This window comes from Nanorana parkeri, unplaced genomic scaffold (genome assembly GCF_000935625.1).
Source record: "Nanorana parkeri isolate BGI_ZX_2015 unplaced genomic scaffold, ASM93562v1 scaffold261, whole genome shotgun sequence".
Classification (NCBI taxonomy): domain Eukaryota; kingdom Metazoa; phylum Chordata; class Amphibia; order Anura; family Dicroglossidae; genus Nanorana; species Nanorana parkeri.
Genome location: NW_017306529.1, coordinates 531,166 through 552,671, shown reverse-complemented (window position 1 = coordinate 552,671; position 21,506 = coordinate 531,166). Strand labels below are relative to the sequence as shown.

General features: G+C 43.3%; 1 protein-coding gene across 1 annotated transcript in view; it reads right to left on the bottom strand.

Annotated features, from left to right (window-relative positions):
* LOC108787434 (serine/threonine-protein kinase 32A-like) overlaps positions 1-21,506 on the bottom strand; it is a 110,590-nt gene that overhangs the window by 66,649 nt on the left and 22,435 nt on the right. Inside the window, exons 3-4 of the mRNA XM_018556988.1 lie at positions 5,681-5,736; positions 3,703-3,854 (exon numbers count right to left, since the gene is read on the bottom strand). Coding sequence (XP_018412490.1) covers positions 3,703-3,854; positions 5,681-5,736 — 208 coding nt within the window. The remainder of the gene's footprint in view (positions 1-3,702; positions 3,855-5,680; positions 5,737-21,506) is intronic.

Here is a 21,506-nt window from a genome sequence, read left to right as displayed (position 1 = left end):
CTCCCAGAATGCACTGGTGGCCAAATACAAAACAGCATAAAAATTTGTTTCGTTTGATGAAACTAATGAAAACATTTTTAGTTTCCGTTCATTTTGTCTGAAACCAATTTTCGGTCTTTGCTCATGTGTGTATGTGGTTATTTATTTTTTACTGTTGGGGCGGCTTCAGAGAAACATCAGGGGTCTAACAAGACCCCTGACACTTCACCTTTTCAAATAGTAACAGAGTCCTCAATCTCTTTTTCTGCAGACTCTGTTCTAAATGAATGGAAAGCTCTCAGTAAAGAGGCTTCTCATTTATTCAGAAACTGGTGATAGTAAAATATTTACTATCATCCGGTTATCAATGGGTAGAAGCCTCTTTAGTGAGTGATTTCACCCATTGAGAAACTCATGATTGAACAGGAATTGATGTAAAGCACTTCCTGTTCATTGATAACAGGGGACACATAATACTATGTGTCCCCAGTTGTTTACAAACACTGCAGTGATCAGCAGTAGTGTTTGCTCTGCACAAAGAGCATCGGTAAATATCACAGATATTATTGACTGATCCTCCGCTCTGCCATCCTGAGCGCTGAAACCAGGAGGGGGGCCGAGGCGGGGGTGCTGGTGGGGGTGAGCAGCAGGGATCCGAGGAGAAGCTGGAGCCCTCTTTTCCCTGCCGAGCCGCAGCTGTGTTGGCCGCCTGCCGCTTCAGTTGCCATAGCGCCCTATGCTTGCCATGGCAACAGGGGCAAGGGGGCGCAGCCTGGCCGGCCCTATCCGCGTCCCCTCTCAGCTGCACCTGAGGCGAGTGCCTCATTCGCCCCATGGTAGCTACAGCCCTGCATGGTCCATTGTTGTCACCATCAATAAACCTGTCTGAGAAATACCATGCACACTTTGCTAAAGTGAGTTCATGTATGTAAACAAAAAGTGGGTGCAAAAATGCTGGAGGAGAGCAGCATCACTGAGATGCAACAAAAGATGAGAAAAAAAAGATAAAAAGTATTTTATTTAAAAAAAATGGCAGATGTCGATTGTATGATAAACAGTGCTTTAGCAAACTAAACGTCACTCAGAGTTTAAGAAACACTAAAACCCAACACAATTATCATTAAGAGAACAATGGCCTGTGTAAACTAAAACTCCATGACATCTCTTGCAACCAAGTGTGAGAGTTAGCTTTAATTGGAGAGCTTGTAACGAGCCAGTCCACATGCCAGGGCTTCCTGCAAGTTTATTTAACATGCACAGCAGCAAAAACACACAGCGGTTTTCCTCATAGGGGTTTGTTCCAGCTTCATACAGCAACAAAATCACATTCAGTCTACTGGCTTTGACAAAAGTTTCTCACCCCTCCCTGGTATTACATGCAACTGAGCCAAAGCCTGTTTAGGTCAGCAGATCTATACACATACAACCTCTTTGTGTCCCATTCATGTACTCCTCTAGTCCATCTTATGATGCAAAATCAGCGCCAGGGGTTGACACTGCAATGCTGGCCTAGGTACAACAGCCCTGGCCTGCACAGCAAGCAGCACTGGTTCCTGGCCGGAGCATGACTGACTACAGTCTCTCTCCTTTGTGCAGCAAACCCAATTCATCTAAAAGTGACATTAAAGTCAAACTTTTTTGCCCCCTTCCCAATCCTGCTGTAGGGACTTACCTTAAATGATGTCTCTTAATACGATCTTCTTCTTTCCTGTAGTTTTTAGCTGTCCCTCCAGTGTTGGGTGCGAGTCTCCGATCCAGCACTGACTCCTCTGTCCTTCTCTTCGTTCATGTCCCACGTAGTCTGTGCAGGTGCACGCGGCTCCTTAGACTTACCTTTCTCCTCGTTTCCCAGCTGAATATCTGAACTGTGCATGCGCCCGCCCCAAGATCCTTTGCGGCCGCCCGAGAAATGTTCAGATGTTCGGATAGGAGCGCGAGGTGGAGACACAGGTAAGTATTAACCCTTTCAAAAAGTTTTTATTTTAACTTTTCGTTTTGCATATATCTACTGCTCGCTAGCAGTAGATATATGCAAAAACATGCGAGGGTTTAATAACCCTTTAACTGGAATGATCTTCTGAGCTATCGACTTAGACACCCTACACTGACAAAACCATCTCTCAACCTGCCACTTAACGCAACCCATTATAAATTTGAAAGAAGGGCCAGCAATACCTTATGCCAGTCTTCCAAATTTGTAAACTGTTCTTATATGCTTTTTTTGTAGCCTTTGTCTTTCAAATAAACATTGCATGACAGTTGAGTTTCAGAACACTATGGGGTAGCTAGAAAAACAGCAAAGTAGACACTACCTGCTTGGACTGAAACTTCTGACTGAGCTGTCTAGCAAGGCATACGCCAATAGCGTGAGTTATTGAGGTCTGTAAACAACAAGCCTTTCACAACAAATGAGCATATTTGCCCAGCTTTAAAATGGAAAGATATTTTAACAATGTTATATGTTAGTCCTGACCACATGAAATAAAACAAATAAGAAATAAAAATAATTACTAAAGAAGTAACACATAGTAGAGCTTTGACGGACTTTCATCAGGATGAGTATTTAAAGTGACACTAAACTCGGGAATTAAATCTTAAATATGCATTCAAGTGCCCTATCTATTAACAATACTGGACCTTATTTGTGTATCACTCTGCAATAGATCTTCAAATCATCTCTGAAGTGGTGCTGACACTGTAATTACTTCTGGAAGGTGGCTACTTTCCTTGTGGTCCCCGTGTGTGTTGCATAGTAGCCACCACTCCAAGCTTGCTCCCCTGATAGACTATTACTTCAGTACAAATTTGTAAACTAAACATGAGATTGTAGTCCATCATGAGATTGTAGTCCATCAAGCGAACTTGGAGCGGTGGCTACTTTACAACACACACAGGGACCATAGGGAACAAAAGTAGCCACCCTCCAGAAGATAGGACAGTGTCAGTGATACACAAATAAGATACATTTTTGTTAATAGTTAAGGTACTTGAATGCATTTTTAAGATTTAACTGTTTGGGTCCACATTAGAGAGACTGATTCTCTGTATTTGTCCTGGTGACTTTTACCACCAAGAGTGAAAGTTAGGAAAGGTTAGGAAAATCCCACATTTTGAGTTTTTGCCGGAACAGGGGAGATCTTCCAATGGGGAAACTAGTTCTGGTGACCCTAGTGACAACTAGGGATTTCCCTCACCTTGGTGGGATTTCCTCTCAATTTCTGTTGCAGCTATGGGACAGGAACTGAAGGGAAATCTCCCCAATGGTACACAGATGGCAAAAAAAAAGAAACCCCGACTGGGGTCATAACCCTCCCTTACTCCATCCAAAATGAAGCAAAATGTTTAAGCTTTAGTTCCATTTTAAATCCCCACCTGTTCTATTATTCTTTCTTATTAAAGCAGTATTGATTGTTGTGCTTGTTGTTATGTTTTTAAAATTTTTTACGTTTTCTAACGTTTTACACTTTATTTCACTTACTGAGTTGCACAAACAATTCCAAAACACTATGTGTATTGCCATTTTACACAGAGGCACAGTACTTCATGGATGGTGTAGGTGGCCAATAAAGTCTAAAAAAAAAGTCTATTATTAAAATCAGTAAACAGCATTTCTGTAGAGCCACCGAAAGGTCTACACAGAAGCAGTATCATTCAGTATTTTAGCAAGTAATATATGATTACAGTGGCATTGACCATCTTCTAAGCAAGCAATAAATGACTCACCAGAGGTTGACCAGAAACGGATGCTCCAAGCCTTGCATGATCTGCAGTTCTTTAAACACATTTCTCACTTCATTGCGCTCCACACATTTCTGCTTGTTCATGTACTTCATGGCATACATTTTCTTGGTATCATTTTTCTGAACAATGCACACCTGGAAATGAAAAGAAAGCTTACTAGAAGCCCTGAATTTAATGTACACACTGATACAGGCTTGTGCAAAGAGCAATGATGAGGTGCAATAACTCATAGCAAATATTCAGATTTCAGTCCAACTCCATCCAAAATGTTTTGGATAAGAACCTCTGTTAGGTTTTATTGCTAAAAGAATAGGGAAACGAGCACCAATACAAGATATTTTTTTTAGTTGATCTTATTTGTCATTGCATTACACAAAGCAGATCAGACTGTTTCGGGGGTTTCAAAGGGCCCCTTTCATCAGACCATTGGAATGCAAAGGGGCTGAGATCTGGATGGTCAGCAATTATGTACTTGCAAAGGGATTTATATTATTTACTGATCACGTCTGCTTTCAAAGAACAGTTTTTCAGGTTTTATTGTTTGCGTCCCCTACTGGGTAGATTTCCCTAATAGCATAACCATTTCTATCTGTAGGTGATGGACATACTATTAAGGAAGTCTCCCCAGTAGAAGATGTGGTAGACACCTAACTCCAGGGTGAGAGATTGGGCACCATATTGCTGGTCCTGCTTTTTTTGTGAGCCCTGCTCCAGGTATACCCTTTGCCTTCTGCCCTGCATCTGTTGCTGCTAGTATTCTGCAGCATTCTCTTCTGCGGCCAGTCAGTGGTACCCAGAAAGGTAAGAAGAGCTGCACTGTGCAGTAAGGAATGCAGGCAGGCTTTTGACTATCTGCAAGCTGTTTTTTTTACTTTTCTGACAGCTGCTGCCGTCAGAATAAAAAAAAAAAATCAGCATTGGAATGCATAGCTAGATTCCTATTGGCTATTTCAATTTGCAATATCCAATATCAAGCACCCGCCCTCTGCTTCTGTCAATCACTATAAGAGGACCTGATGGAGAATTTCAGGTCCCCTCTGCTGATTGACAGCAGCAGTGGGCGGGTGCAATAGCTAGTTTGCTATTGGCTATTGCAAAGTGAAATAGCCAATAGGAATGTAGATATGCATTCCTATGCTGTTTTTTCTCTCCCAGGCGGCCGGGAGCCACTATCTAATAGCGGGAGACTCCCGGAGCATCCGGGAGAGTAATGACAGATCAGCGTCCCTGGTTACCTGGTAACCAGGGTACGCTGATTTGTCTCTGCAAGTGGCCGGAGCCAGCCGTGACATGATGGCTGGCTCTGCCCAGCTGTCAGTAGGAGGCTGTCGGCCTATAGTGAATAGCCCATACAGCAGCTCTTCGGTTCTACTGAACAGAAGGGGTCCTGGGGCCGAATCTAACCGTAGGTTCAACCGAAGCTACGGCTAGATCCTTCGGCTGCTTCGTGAATAGACCCCTAAATGTTGCCCAGCTAAGCCAATCCCCAGAATGGTTCGAAACTATGTTTACCGGAAACGAGAGTATATTTTCTGGCATAGCAATGCAGGCACAAACAGACAATAATGGAGCAAAGGCAAGACTTTTCATTACAGTTCAAGATTTTACATGAGCATATTTTTTATTATGTATATACCTCCCAACTTTCTGAGATGAGAAAGAGGGACAGCTTTCAGTACAAACTTAGTAAGAAAAGGATTTACCCCTGCCACGCTACTGATTCCACAGTCTATGAAGAATTAATATGTAAAAAATGCTTAGTTAAACCCACAAGGTAAACCCACAAATGCTTTTTCACAATTACTTTTCCTTAATTTAGATAATTTAGATGTTGGGTAAAAGGTCAAGTGTAGAATAACATTTTTGATAGTTCAATAGAACATTTTTTTTATAGAGATCTAAATATCAGAACAAAAATAGGGACACCTGAGTTAGATCAATGAAATTAAAAAGCACTCACCTTTCCAAAGCTTCCTTTCCCAATGGCGCGGAGAATTTCAAAGTGATTAAAATTCACTGTGAGATAAAAACATATTTTATTATTGTTGATGGACATGGGTTTCTATAACAAAGGATTAAAATAATATACACTAAAACACTATGAACTACCAACATTGTTCATGTGTAATTTGGGACAGTATATAAAAATCACATACAGGGGCCCCTGGATTAATGGAAGCTTTGGATAAAACTGTCTTAAAATAAGACAAATGTGATCCCCATGCTGGATAAGTTATTCACTATGCAAACTGCATCAGCAGGGAGAGGTGTCATATGGGTATGGATAATGAGTAGGTCCACAGTTGCCTGTGCTGCATGAGTCTAATCTGCAGAAAGGTGTAGTAGGTGAATGCCATCTACACCAATGACACAGGAATGACAAAGACTGAGCCAGTTCTATCTTTTAAAGAAATAACAGGCATTCAGTACAGGTACTCCAAACAGTACAATAAGTATGCTGTGTGCACAATGGTTTCCTGTGTATGGCAGGTTTCAAAAATTACAAGGTGTAAGTTGTAAGTAGAGCCAAAACTAACCTCATGGAACATAGCAACATCATTTACAGTATTTTCAATGGGGGAGAAAATTGTTTAAAGGGTAATTCCAATTTCCCAGGTGAATTTGGGAAAATAGAAAACCCCCCTCCAATCTGGCCCCCTCTTCCCTGCACTCTCTATTTTGCAGCCCTGCACTCTCTATTTTGGCTTCCACTCGCAAATGGCGAGCACTCATTGGTCAGCAGGGTCATCTGACTGCACTGACCAATGAAAAGCGCTTCTTAGCAAGAAGTGCTTCTCATTGGTCAAACACAGTAACCAGCCAAATCCATTGTTTCATTGTAAATTTTAAAGCTGAACACCAGACACAAAAACCTTTATCTAAATGTATTCCTTAGCTGCAAAGGATAGAAATCCACCTTGTGTGCACCAAATGTCTTTGCCTTGCCTTGTAAAATTAGTGGTGACATCATCACTGGCTGCTTATGGCATGTGTAGACTGCAGATCTGTGAGAAAGACTCAACAGGTCTCACCCACTACAGATTGCATGCATGGAACTAGTTGAGGGGGCAGAGACTAGACCAGTAAGGAGAGCAGCAGTGACCAGTCTTTTTTAGAAGCTCCTGCACAGAGGAAAACGTCCATGCTGGATTACTGCACACATCTGGAAGAAATATGCAAGAAGTAAGTTAGGCTACACATGCCCTCTTGAATTTAGACAATATATGTTTATCCTGGAGTTAAGCTTTAACTGGAAATATGACCAGGCAAACATATCAGGTTGCTATAGGAAACTCAAGTACTTTTCATTCATTCTTTCTAATAAACGGCTAGGTGACTGCAGATGAAGTCTTCTTCTTTTAACAAATCATCACTAATGAATATGACCCCAACAATGTTAAACACTACTATGACAGTTCTAGATATTCCACAGCTAATTTTCCACAGCCACTGGTTACTTCCAATCAATTACACAGAAGAAGGCAGAAACAGCATGCAAGCTGAATTCAATCCAAATGCCAGGCACAGATTCAACACCGTATATCAAGGATGGCAGCGACAGATTGAATGTGACAGCAAGTTGGATGTTCTCATCACTTTGTATTATGAGTATGCATAATTCTATTTCCTATTAAAGGAGAACTATGAGGGGAGTGAAAAATCACTCAACCTCATAGTGCGAGCCGACATGTGACAATGAAACTGTCACACATCGGCTCAATAGATTGGGAAGTGAGCGAACACACACCGTTGCTCGCTCACTTCTCGATCCTGTCCCTGAGTAAAGCCTTGACTGTCACTCATGGCTCCCTGCAGGTATCCCCCCCCCGCGCTCCGATCCTCCAGGAACGAACGGGGGAGGGGGCGGGTACAGCTGGCTCTGCATCTAGATAGGCAGAGCCAGCTGTCAATCACGCAGCTGGGTGGATCTCAACAGCATTGTCGGGATCTGTCCCGACTGCGGCGGTCTCAGTATACCGCGATCTGTAGCTCGCCATATACTGAGCTTTGGGTCACGGGAGGACGCTGGTTTATGTCCTCCCGTGACCCTGAGGAGAACTATGGGGAAAAACACTGACCCCATCGTTCTCCTTTAACTTCTATAAAAACACTAGTGTTTCCTCCTTCTGGTTAAGCTTATAAACAGCAATAACACCTTAAAAGAAAGATATAGTGCTAAGATTTTCAGAAATCCCAACATGGATTAGGCTTCTTGTGTTGGATTTTGACTGCATTGCCTATACTGCTAACAGACATATCAGCTGCGGATTTTAAGATCATAGTGCCATAGATGCATGAGAATGATTATGCATTTTTGTATTGGCACTGTCTATGTGTCATCATTCCTGTTTCTTGGCTAGGATAGGGACCATTAAATTAGGAAAATGCACTACTTTAGCCATTAAATAAATAATTAAAACAGGAAAAAACTGGACCAACTCTGGAAGGGTCAATTTTGTCCTATAACTATTTTACTATTTGTTTCTGGTTATAACCTAGACAAGGAACAAGGAAGAGTGGATTTAGGCAGGTAGAAAAGGGATTTCTGGAGGTTTTATTTTAAAGGAAAAAAAGGAGAATGGGTAGAGGGTGTGGAAGAGGGTTTAAGCCTACTCATAGATGGGATTTAATAAACCTGCAAGGTCAGCCAAGCTAATTTATAAATATTAATGCAAAGGGGGGGGGGGCAGTAATGGCGTAGAGCAAGTGCAAAAGGTCAATTCTGGCCATAGTATTCTGAGGTGTGCTGTTTTTAATAAAGGACCGAAAGCTGAAACCAAATTAATCCGCAGAGCTACACACTGAAGAAAAAAACTGAATATGACCTTTCACATAATAGAACATCGTCATAAAAACTGCATTACCTTATGGTACCTCACTACAAACACAAATCATTTTTACACTTTCACAGTGCGTACAGGATATTAACTAGAGCACAGCTAATGATGAGGTGTCATCACTGTAAAGGAGAATGTATAAACAATGTGGTTCTGGTTCTGCGGCAATGCTGTTTTGCAGAGGCATTGGAGAGCAACGATGCAGGCTGCAGTGGGTCATGTTTTAAGATCAATGGTGTACTGAGAGATATTAGTCTCAGATGGTCAAGGGCAAATTAGATATGACAACTCGTTGCCTGCCTTCATGCTGAAACACTGAAGCATGAAGGATATTTTATTAAAGTCTCTAGGGTGGAAATCTATGGCAGAGGAGCTGCCAAAGCTGCCCTATAATATGTTTTTTCATCGAAATGTATGCATCTTTGTGATTTCATAAGTTTGGTCCCTTATCTTGACATTCATTAATGATTTTTGTGTGGCTTTGAAAAATGATCTTGCAGATAAAACAAATGAAAGTGAGAGGAAAAAGTCTATTGTCCAATATTATCCTGGTGTATTTCTTTTAGACACGCTGTAATTTATCCCATTCTTGAAAGTTTATGTTACAATTTAACCCTTCGTATGGTGCACCATCAATGTATGCCATCACTGCTTACCCTTTCTTTTCTCTGTCCTGTGTCTTTCCAATCACAGTGTAATATTCCTCTGTCCTATTTAACTTCTTCCTTGCTGTTCCACTACCTTCTTGTTCTATGCTTCCTTCTCTCTGTCCTTCTTCCTTATTGTTTTGTCCCTTCTACTTTGTGCCCCTCTGCCATCTTAATCTGTACTTACATTTAACCATCCTACTCCCCATTTGTTTTATACCTCTATGTTTGATTATTGTAGTAATAAACTTTCAAACTATTTTTAAATAATTAATCCAGATTAAACATATATACATGTCCTCGTGGCCGAACTTGCTGGTCCGTGCCACGATGGGGACGACGGCGAAGACACTCCTCTCCCCGAGCTTCACTCGCCCCACATCTCCCTTGACATCGGTGGTGGGGAACCCTCACTTCCCACTGGGAGAGCATGGCCCGCTAGCCAGAGCCCTGACGTCCGCAGGTAGCACCAGGGTGTGTCACTTCCAGGAGGCGGGTCAGTGGAAACAAGTAGCCCAGATTCAGGCCACCACAACTCCCCCAATGCGATTGTGGTGCGCACTATAGTTGAGGCACTTTTTATGCTCTTTTTCAGAGGTTCCGGGCCCTAGACGGCCGCTGACTGAATTTGAGACACTATGCCTGCAGGCTGGGCTGATTAGACACTCCCTGTCAGGATCCTGAGCACCCCCAGGTGGTGCTGAAGCCAGGTCCTGCAGTTCCTGTGCTCGCCTGCGGGTGTGCCCCAGCTGTGACTGATCATCCCATCACCTGGTGCTTCCTGGGAGGGTATTTAGGCCCTCCCTGCAGTCAGGAAGCTGGCTCAGTATTGCGTCGCCTGCACTTGACTGATTCCCATAAACCTGAACCTTGCTTCCTGAACCCTGCTTCCTAAGACCCTGCTTACTATCTGCAGACCTGTCACCGACCCGGCTTGTTACCCGACCACTATCTTGGATCCTGTTCCTGTACCGTGCTGCTGCCCTCCTGTTAACGACCCGGCTTGTACCTGAACACTCTTCTTTTATCCTGAAGCCTGCCATATATCTGCAGGCCTGTTACCCCTCCTTGTTGATTCCCCCTGGCTGTAGGTGTGTGTTTGTCCCAACGGTGGGTTTATTACTTCACTGCTAAACCTGTGGGGGGTTGAGGGGGTTTGTAGTTTTGTTGTTGTGTAGCAAATAAACTGTGTGCATAGAACCCTATCCTGTGTGGGCATATTAATTTGGTCATCCTGCGTGGGTACCTGCATGTGGTGTGAGGACGACTGTGCATGGTACCCTGACACTCCCTGGCATAATTGGTGAGCTGTCTGCGCAGCCCTCCTGACCAGACCCCCCCGTACTTTGTTAGACAATGGGCCTCTGATCTGGAACTAACCCTCAGTCCCGCACAGGTGGATAATATGCTATATTTCACCCTCAAATCCTCCATCTCTAACAAATACCAGGAAGCTGGGTATAAGCTGGGGGGGCGAGACCTCCATCCACGCTTTCTTTCCCAATCTTTCTACGTTTCCTTCTGCTCTCTTTGTGAGTCCGTGTTTGTAAATGTCTGCCTTGTATGTGCTGTTTGAGGGTGAACTGGCTCGGGCTGGCCTCCCACGTAGAGGGGCTATACTCGGCCGCTCGCCTCAACACATTGTTCCCTTCTTATTTTGTTTTTGTGTGTTTGTTAGTCAGTTATATTCACCATAAAATGCCTTAAGGGCGAGGACATGAACGGTTACCTGACTTGATCTTACAACTTGTTAACATGTTTGAAATATGTTCCTCACTGTCTATGATTCAAATATTGTGTGAGACCATGTGGCCTCTGCATGTTCTCCTTTTCTATACCCCACCCTTTTTGTCCACAAATAAAGAATACAAAAACAAAAAAACAAATATACATTGCCAAGCAAAGTATTGCTTTACATTTTTACCCAAGCACTTAGAGTCATTATGTTTCAGAACAGCTGGCTCCAACTCTCTCAGCTCAGCTTCCCTGAACTTCCTGTCCAGAACAAGATCACAAAGGACACTAGCTTGGATAAGGGAGAGGGGGAAGGGAGGAAGCAGAAGGGAGGAAAAAGTGTGTGGGGACAAGGTCTCATTATCCCAAATGTCCTCTCTTTAGGTGGCCATACACTGTACAACCATCGCAAGACCTTAGTCTTGCGATGGTTGTAAAGTGATTAAAAAAAAGTACGATCTGCCCATCTTGGACAGGCAGATCACACTCTCGATCATCGCAATGCTGAACGGGCAGTGTGCGCGTGCGCACACCGGCCCGTTCGGCATTTGTCTCCCGAGCACCGTTCAAACCAGCCGAAAATCGTACGATTTTCGGCTGGTTTTCTAACATGCTCCTTAGACAAAAGACGTGCGACCGTACAGTAGAAACGGTCGCACGTCTTCGTTCACACTGTTCGATTCTCGTACGATCGCAGGATTTCCCGCGATTCTCATATGAGAATCGAGCAGTGTATGGGCACCTTTTGCCTTTTTTTTTTCTCTTGCCCGTCTCCACTAATTTGTACTTTCATGTCATTGCTTTACACCACTATTGTTCTGCAACTCTCTTGTCCAATGCTACTTTAACCTTATTAATTAAAATATATCTAAAGAAAAATGTTTTTTTTTTTTGTTGTGGATAGAGTATAGAATGGTAAATCCTGTGAGAGGTGAGAAAAAATATCTATAAAGAAAATCCTCTCTTAAGCTGCCCATACACCTGACGATTATCGTACATAGTATTTGAGGTTGAATAAAGACATAGGTCCATCAAGTCCAACCTATTGTGTGTGTGCATTTATGAGTTGATGTGTGCTTGTATGAGTCCATGCGTGATTTTTCTGTTAGCTATACCTGTACCCCTGAATGTTCTGGTCACCCAGGAACTTGTCCAGTAGTCTCTGCAATACATTCCTTCCCCCGACCTCTGGTCCCGCACCCCCTTTGAGTCTCCTTGTCCGTCCGTCCGCACAAGCCTCCGGTCTCCCGCCTTCAGGTCCCGTCCTCTTGTCCGGTCTCCCGCCTTCAGGTCCCGTCCTCCTGTCCGGACGTCTGGTCCGCCCCTCACCGGCTCGTCCACCGCTCTCCCTCACGGATCCTCTCCTCTCCCTCGGGTCCCTCCGGTCCTGGATCTCCGGTCCCGCACCGTACCGACTCCCTGCACGCCGCGCGGGAGCTTACTGCACGACTTCCGGTTCACAGGTCACAGCACACTGCCTCCTAAGATAATTGCAGGTGATTCCGCGACTGTACGATAATCGTAAGGTGTATGGGAAGCGTGCGACCGCATATACTGTAAGGTCGCACGACTTTCGTCTTATGAGCACGCTAGAAAGCGCGATCGCAAGACGAAAGCAGGACAGGCCGAGGTGTGCTGGCGCACACTGCCCACTCACCATTGCAATCATCTGTAAGCCCTCCCCTCAGCGGGGAGGACTTGCGATTATCGCAAGTACGACCTGCCTGTCCAAGATGGGCAGTTCCTACGAAATTTTTATCACCTTACAACCATCGCACAAGTCGTGCGATTGTTGTAAGGTGTATGGCCACCTTGAGAGATCTCTAACTGGAACAAGTGTCCTCATGGAAACATTTCCCCTCTACTGCTCTTTCAGAGACAACTCAAAATTTTGGATTTTCCCTTGCATACAGTCCCGATGACAATGGTCTCCAGGGCAAAAAGGGAGGGTGATTCTCCCCAATAGGGACACTGACAGAACAGAAACCTGACAAGAATTCTAATCCATCCCCACCTAATCCAAAACAAAACAAAAATTGGCTTTAAATACACTTTCACTACCACTATCTTTTCTCATCCCCTTCCTCATTTTCTATTCACTTTCTGTCGTGCATGAAAAAAAAGAGAGTATATAATGTGTGCGTTGTAAGGGGACAGTAGGTGGTAGGTGGGCATGGGAAGTAGCACTGAGTCAGTAGGCAAAGGATGGAATAGAATGGTCAGATATAAATATGGAGGGGGCTGCACTGTAGGGAGTGTGTTGTTATGGGTGTCCAAGGCCTAAAACTTGCTGACAGAATGGCAAACTGAGAAGTGGATCTGGTGTTTGCTAAATGCAGGCTGCTACACAGACATGACATAACAAATTAACTTAGAGCCTATCTCCTCGTACTGCAAGGGATAACTGCTTGTTTTTGTCTAGAGGGCCTGTTTAAACTGCAACACAAGAACATGTCTCTAAATAACAGTTTAAATAAAACCTAACCCTTCATTTGGTTTTTATTTGCCAAAAAGATGACAATGTAGAAAATACTGCAACCATTTTACTTAAGTGAAGGCCATAGGATAGAAGAAAATGTTCGAGTTGGTGAGGGTTACACAAGCTGTGCAGACACTCTAGAGATTGCATGCATTCCTTCCCTCTGGTTCTCATGATTATGAACCTTGACTAACAGCTCTGATTAAACACCTCAGATTTCAAGCACCATTAATCTCTTCAGCACTTTTAAAAGTGCCAAAGACACAGCACATAAGGGCAGCAGCAAATATTAAGTACTCAAGCCTTGAATGAGTGTGCAATATTCTTCAATTTTCTAGCTTGTAGTGTAAGACAAACAGGAAAACATTTACAGTGTTTATGCTGCTGAATAAATAGTGTATATTTTATAGGATGTTTCTTTTATTGTTTATATACAGAACTAATAAATTATATATATATGGTAGTGTTCTCAAAGAGTATGTACTTAGTCCACAGAAAATGGTGGATTCCAGGGCCGGCCTTAGGCCTTTAGGCGCCCTGTGCGAGAAAGCTTTACATCGCCCCTCAGTGACCACACCCCTCAGTGGCCACACACTTTAGTGGCCACACCCCCAGTAACCACACCCATTTATTACCCATATTTTTGGTAAAATATAAAAAGCGGGGTCAATAGACACCAAACATGTCATGCTTTAAAATTGCGCGCACCCGCGAAATCGCAAAAAATTACCATGCCCAAAATTGACCATAGGTGACGCTTTCAAAGCTTTTACCGCTCATCAGTTTAGTGTTATCAGTGATTGATAGCCCTACAATTATTGCTCTCATTCCGACGTTCGCGGCGATATGTAACATGTGCGGCGTAATGGGCGAAATCGCCGTTTTCGCACGTATGCGCACCTTCTTTATGGAGACATCAGGGGTCTCCAAGACCCCTAATGTCACCTAGGACCCCCCTGAAGAAGCTGATGAAGCACAGATCTGCTTCATCAGCTTCTCTCCAGCATCTGAAGCTGGAGAGTGACACAAGAATGCGGAAGTGATGTAATATACACCACTTCCGCATTCTGACAGCGGAGAGGGGACCGGAGGGAGCTCGTGTACCGAGCTCCCTCTGATCCCCTGTGACAGAGGCCATATGCTGGTCCCGGGCTCGCACTGGGCACAGCAGAGCCCGGGACCAGCTTGACAGCGGGAGGGGGGGAGCCGGGGAGGGCGCAATTCACGGGACCTCATACAAGCGATTCGCTGGCTCTATAGCCAGCGGATCGCTTGTATGTTAACAGGCATCGCTGCCTGTTTTCAAATAACGGGCATTTCCCGCTCGCGAGCGCCCAGCGGTGCGCGCGAGGGGGCGTGGCTGAGCGGACGTCTAAAGACGCCCGCTCAGATCTAGAGAGCTCCTGGCCGGCCGTTTTTTTACAACGGCCGGCCGGGAAGTGGTTAAAATCATTTTTTTATTTATTTTATTTATTTTTTACTGTTGGGGGGGCTTTGGGAAATATTAGGGGTCCAAACAGACCCCTGACATTTCCCTTTTAAAATAGAAAAGAAATTGAGGACACCAATTCCTCAATTTCTTTTTTAGCAGCCTCAGCACTCAATGAATGGGAAGCACTCAGTACAGAGGCTCCTCCCATTCATACTTACTATCAATAGTTTCTGAATGGGGAGGAGCCTCTGTACTGAGTGCTTCTCCCCATTGGTGAAATCTTGAATGAACAGGCTGTGATGTAAATCACAGCCTGTTCATTCATAACTGGGGACACATAGTACTATGTGTCCCCAGTTATTTACAAACACTGGAGTGATCAGACGATCGCTCCAGTGTTTGTCCTTCTCACACGGAGGATCGGTAAATATCAATGATATTTACCGATCCTCCGCTCAGCCACGTACAGAGCCGCTGTCATCCTGTTTCGCGGCTCCGATCTCCTCACCGCTCAGCCATCATGACAGCTGCGGGCCCGGCTTCTCTCCCCCTCACCGCTCCGCCATCCTGACAGCAGGCAGCGCTCCCTCCTGCGGGGGCGGGTGGCTGACAAGGGAGCGCTGTCGTATCGGATGGCCAGCGCCCAGCGGTGAGGGGGAGAGAAGCCGCCCCCAGGACGAGATGTGTCGGCCGCACGGCGCCCTTGTTGCCATGGCGCCCTGTGCGGCCGCACTGCGCACACCCCTAAGGCCGGCCCTGGTGGATTCTTTATGTCGCTAGTGGAAGTTGGAGACCTTCACCAAAGTGCTAAGTCTGAGGAGTACCCAATCTTTATCATTGCCCCCCACAAGGGGAATTGGCACTTCAGTTTGTGACAATTCCTTAGTTTCAGCCCTTGAGTTTGCTCTATTAGCAACAGTTGTCACAAAGATGACCAGACAAAGTGCCAAAATGTAGACTTAGGTACGGGCCAGAGGGTGGAGGCAGAAGGGAACAATCAAGGCTCAGACAGAAGATCAGGCTATGCAGATGACAGTAACCACATGATTCAAACCAAACCATAACCAGAGATAACCTAATAGAAGCATATATCAGATGACGCATGAAGTTGTAAAGTGCAGGAAAATCACAGCTTTGCTCCCCAATGTGCTGACAAGGAATAAAAGACGTCAAGTGATACCCACTGAGCACTGAAGTGTGCCCATGCTGCAGTACTGAATATCTGCCAGCACATATACATGCACATAAACAAAGCAGCTGTCCAAACCAGTTAAAGGAGGAGGGGGGGGAGTGAGACACTGGCTTACAGCAGGTAAGCCAAAGCTAGCATCTCATTACAAATGCCAATGTATTAAGCAACGAGTGTGTTTATGATTAAAAAGAGGCTATGTTTTTAAAAAATAACCCCTGATATAATGTTCTGACACCCATGCTTCTTTGTAAAAAATGTTATATCACTTTTTACTAAATATGAAGTATAAAAAGCAATGGTCCTGCATTGAAAAAAAAGATCTGTACCAATTTCAGCAAGTATGCAGACATATCATGCTATTTTATTAAGGGCGATTTCCTAAAAATGGTGGCATTTGGGAAGATGTAATGTTCTCATTATGTTCAAGAAGCTTGTTGACAGGAAGAGAAAACAGAGTGACAGAGAGTTGACCTCATCACTGTGCTGCTTCTGCCTTAGACCCCGTTCACATTGAGCGATTTAGCGCACGGTAATTCCCGCGATATCGCGGCAAATTACCGCGCGATATCGCGCTCCAATGCAATCCAATGGGGCAAAGGGTCCTGCTGTCGCGGGTCGTGTGTCGCTACAGCAGGACCCTTTTTGGAGCGGATTTAGCCGCGATTCAAGCTTGCTCAATGCAGGCTTGAACGCGACATCGCGCGGCAAATCTCGCGATGTCGCGCAATATGCAAAATCGCGCGACAAACGCGCGATTTGCATATCGCGCAGTGGGAACGGGGGCCTTAACTGTCACATCCTGGGGCAGCTCCAGGATGACCTGGGCTCAGAGGAAATGGGTGGAATGATGCTAGACATCAGACTGAAGACATCTAGCAGCAATAAAAAAAAAGTATTGTGAGGGAATCTCTAAATTGAAGTTTAATATTGCAGCAGAAGCTGGTTTTGTGGATTTATTTTTTTAAAGGGCTCTTCATTTTTATCTTCATATTTTGGCTGGAGTTCTGCTTTATTTGGCCTTCACCGTTGACTCCAAAGCCTTCTACTAAAATTTCCTGATTTTCATCTAAATTTTGGGGAAAAGATACTCAATTTCACTTATCACTAGTTCTGTTAACAGGAATGTTAGGTCCACGTAAGCAAAATAGGAGAAGTGGCCCCATGGGATTGTCACCCCTATCACCTATGAGTTTTTTTTGTTTTAAAAAAAAAAATAATTATATGGGAATAGAGGTGTGGAGTAACTGTCATGTACATGTCTCTCTGGGACTGCTTTGCTGGTTCTTTCTGCTTTGTCTTTCAGGTTACAAGCTCCCTGCTGCTGCTTATGGTATGATGGGTGTCAATGGGGTGTACAATCCCATGTGACACAAGGGGACATGGTAATGATTTTTCAGCCAAGCGTATATCTGATACACTACCATGACTTTTAAAATGTCAAAAGGCAAGATTACTTCAACGCACCTAAAGAGAATCTGCCACTTTGCCAATGCAGAAAAAAGCGACATGTTCTTTTGCAAACCTCCCTCACCCATTGATACTTACCTTCACCACATTCTACTGCTCCTTCAATCAGCCCTCAGGACCCAGAACCTAACTTTTATAAACATATTAGTACCCTATTCAGCTTCAAAATAGTACTGCAATACTGGCCTCATGTCATTTTTATTTATTTTTTAAATATTTTTTAATTCTATTTATTTTTATATTATTGCCTTTTCTGCACATTGAGCCATCCACAAACCCTTAGCTACAGTAAGTATTTGGTTGAGACTAATGTTAATAAAGGAGAGTTCTACTACCGTAGTTACTTGATAAAAGGTTTCACATATCTAATCAATGACCCTGATTTTTTTAAGCAAGAGTTGCTGATTAAATGCAAGTATATGGTAATACAAAGTATTTTATGGGTTGTTAAATAAAACCCTTTATTAGTATAACTTATTTGATATGCAGATCACATCTTAGAAGCCATGTCACATTTTAGAAGCCATACATTTTCTTTCATAAATCTGAATCACCCTTGCTGAACTTTTTTTCCCCCTCTGTATTTAGTAGTATATTTTAATCCTTACCAGCTATAACAGTTCCCATGTTTATCACAGTGACGTCAGTGTGCATTTTTTTTTAAACTTTTAACAAGATTTTGCCCCGTAAGACCTTTAATAGGTGTATTTCATATACTAAACTCTGTGAAGATTGATTTTATGTTGGACAACAGCAGCTCATGTTTATATATTACTATATGGCTATGACAACTCTAGGCTAACAATAACATACAGTGTCCATTCATCTTGTCACCCTTTTTATCAATGCTGGGCTGAAGGTTTAATCAAGCCTTCAGTGGAGATTAAAATGGCCCATGACTCAAGAGTCGGAAGCAAAGAAGTAGTGTTCACTTACCCTGCTAGCAACAGACACATGAGCTAGAGTTTCCAGTCAGGTTACCTAAATGTGTATGTTAACAGCTATCAGCAACCATTTCTCAAGCCCAGGTCCAAAACAACAACAGCCACATATGAATAGGCGTTCAAGGAGAATAATAACATGGAACGTATTCTATTCCCATGATGGGTGCTCTGTGCAACAACCTTTTATTCTTTTAGCCTATAATGATAGGAGTGTGTGCTCAGGGCTATATTCAGATGCTACACAAGGAACACATCAATGATGCTGACTTTTTGTATAGATTTTAGCCATCTGAGATAAGGTGAGATGCCAAAACATACGCCAGGATGAGGAACAAAAGAGAGCGCCTCCATAGTGTAAAAATGTTATTTAATAGTAAAAACACGCAGCTCTAAGGCTGCACTTACAACAGTTCGGTAGAATAAAAACCATTAGCATAAGGTGAGAGGATGGAACTCCTGGCAGGGAGAATCTGGAGCGATGTAAAACACCAGTAACTTCGATCCCTGTATTGATAAATGGTTTACGCGTTTCTGGGGCATGCCCCCTTCATCAGAACCAATTTGATTACTGGTGTTTTACATCGCTCCAGATTCTCCCTGCCAGGGGTTCCGTCCTCTCACCTTATTCTACTGGTTTTTATTCTACCGAACTGTTGTAAGTACAGCCTTAGAGCTGCATGTTTTTACTATTAAATAACATTTTTACACTATGGAGGCGCTCTCTTTTGTTCCTTTTCTCATAGACTGATGACCCATCTAATCTGTGGGAGCTGCCTAAATCGTGTTTGCTGTATTTTTACTGCTGGGCTCTTTTTGGATTTGAAGGCGCCGGTATTGTTTTGCAATACGCCAGGATGTAGCACAAGAAACTATGTACCACATACTCTGCGTTCACAGCTGTTTAGTCCATCAATTAGCAACTTGCAGAAAAAAAAGTTACTCTTTGTAGTTGTGCTGCTGCAATTCTCTTTCTTCATACTCAAGAACCTCTCAACATGTGCTGCTTTTGGATCCAGCCACAAATGTTTGGTGATCCAGATAAAGAGTAAAAAGAAGTGGGTTTATTTCCTAAATTAAACCTGAACTGTATTAGCCTCCAAACGGATCCCTGTGAAACCCCTTGGACAAAGGGCAAGGCTTTAGATAGCACCTCAGCTTCTGTCTAAGGTGAGATTTTGCAGCGCTAGCCCCTATCATTCCACTGTCACGCATCTGAACCTCAGTAGGCAATATTGACTTGGGGCTTAATATTGACTTGGACAGAACTCACATTTAAAATTTACTTCATCCTCTATCAAACCTTACAACAAACAACAAAGGCCTTAGCTCTTTTGTTAAAACCCAAAATGTTCATGTTTCTCAAGATTCAACTGCAACAGAAAAATAAATATATTGGAACCCCTTTTAAAAATCTTAGTTGGACAGTTGTGTTGTCAGTCCTATTATTTAAAACAGCTTTTTTCTTCGTTAACTTTTTTACTGGACTAGGATGTGCACATTTATTAATTGTGTTACAGAATACTGTTAAGTCATTGAATGGGATAATTTATAAATATAAGTTTGTATCTTAAAACAGATTGCAAATAAAAATATTAAATGTGTAATTAATTTTTTTTAAAATAAAATATTTAAAATAGACACCAAAAAATGATATACTCTTAGGCAAATAATACTTAAAACCTGGTATACCAACCTGTAGGACTATTCTGACTCTGAGCATTCTCATATTCTATGCCCCTATTGGGGCGGCACAAGGACAACTGACATTAAATTAAAAAAGTATTTCATAATACTCTATTTGAGTTGTTTAAAAGTGTCTGATTCATAAACTTGCATGGAAATTTGAGGGCAGACCTGGCTTGCTACCCAGCCATTCTGAGGAGGATTGTACCAGACTAGGTCCAACAACACTAACATAGTTATAGCTATGAAGCTATGTCACAGACCTTTTCATACCAACAAATCCATTTCAAGGTATATAGCTCTCTATATCTCTCTCCTTCTTAACTCCAGAATATGTGAAGAATGAAGGAGGAAAGCTAAAAGTATGAGGGGGGGGGGGGGGGGAGAAATAAAAAGAGGTTAAAAGGTAACTAAACCCTTTAGGCTAAAGCTAGGCCATTGCAGATAAATAATCAAATATAATCACGTGATTTTTATAAGCAATAAAAACGTTTTGTCTCTTTAAAAACCATAGCACCACACACATAGCTATGCTGATCCTTCACACTCCCTGTGTGTGCAGCAGTGACATAGCTGCAGGATCCAGAGCTATCAGAGACCTGATTCTTTAATGGTGGTAGGTGGTGTAAGCCTGAGTTGACTGAGCTGGCGTACTGTACATCAGCAAAAAAACACACAGATGGTGCTTTCCAAGGATGACAACACAGCTCCTACATACAGAGCCACTTGAAGAAAGTTATCACTGTAGCACAGGATGTTATGGCATGTACAAAGCCCCCCACATAGGGTTGTGACAAGATATGTGTCTCAATGTATAAGCATGGGCATTTGTGTGTGCTTTACGGTACACACATTTATGCATTCTCCTGCTTGCCTGTTACTGACCCCAGCTTGGTTCCTGCATTGCCTGTCTAGTTCTGACATTGGCCTCTCTCACAACCTGCGCACATCTGCAGTGTCCTGCTGTGCCATTACCACCTGTAAACTACAGTCATCTGCATCTCACATTGTGACACAGTCCTGCAACAAGAGTTTGTCTGCAACTAACAGCACTCAAGAATACCTATGCTAACTTGGTCTCCATTCAGGTAAGTGACAAGCACAGACTGGAAATGGCAGAATCACTAAGTTGAAGTCTAAAGAAATAACAAGGACCACCTAAAAAAGAATGGGCATACTGTAAAAGGTGCAGGGTAAGGCATTACTTAATTTTTATTTTTGTCAGGACCAGCTGTGGACGCACGCTGTCAGAGCAAATAGTGACGCACTGTTTTACCTATAGCAGCCGCCGTTCCCATAAGGCAAGCATGCCTACCGGCACTTGGATGCTCCCAGGACTTAAACTACATGTTCTGAACAGGTGAAGCCAC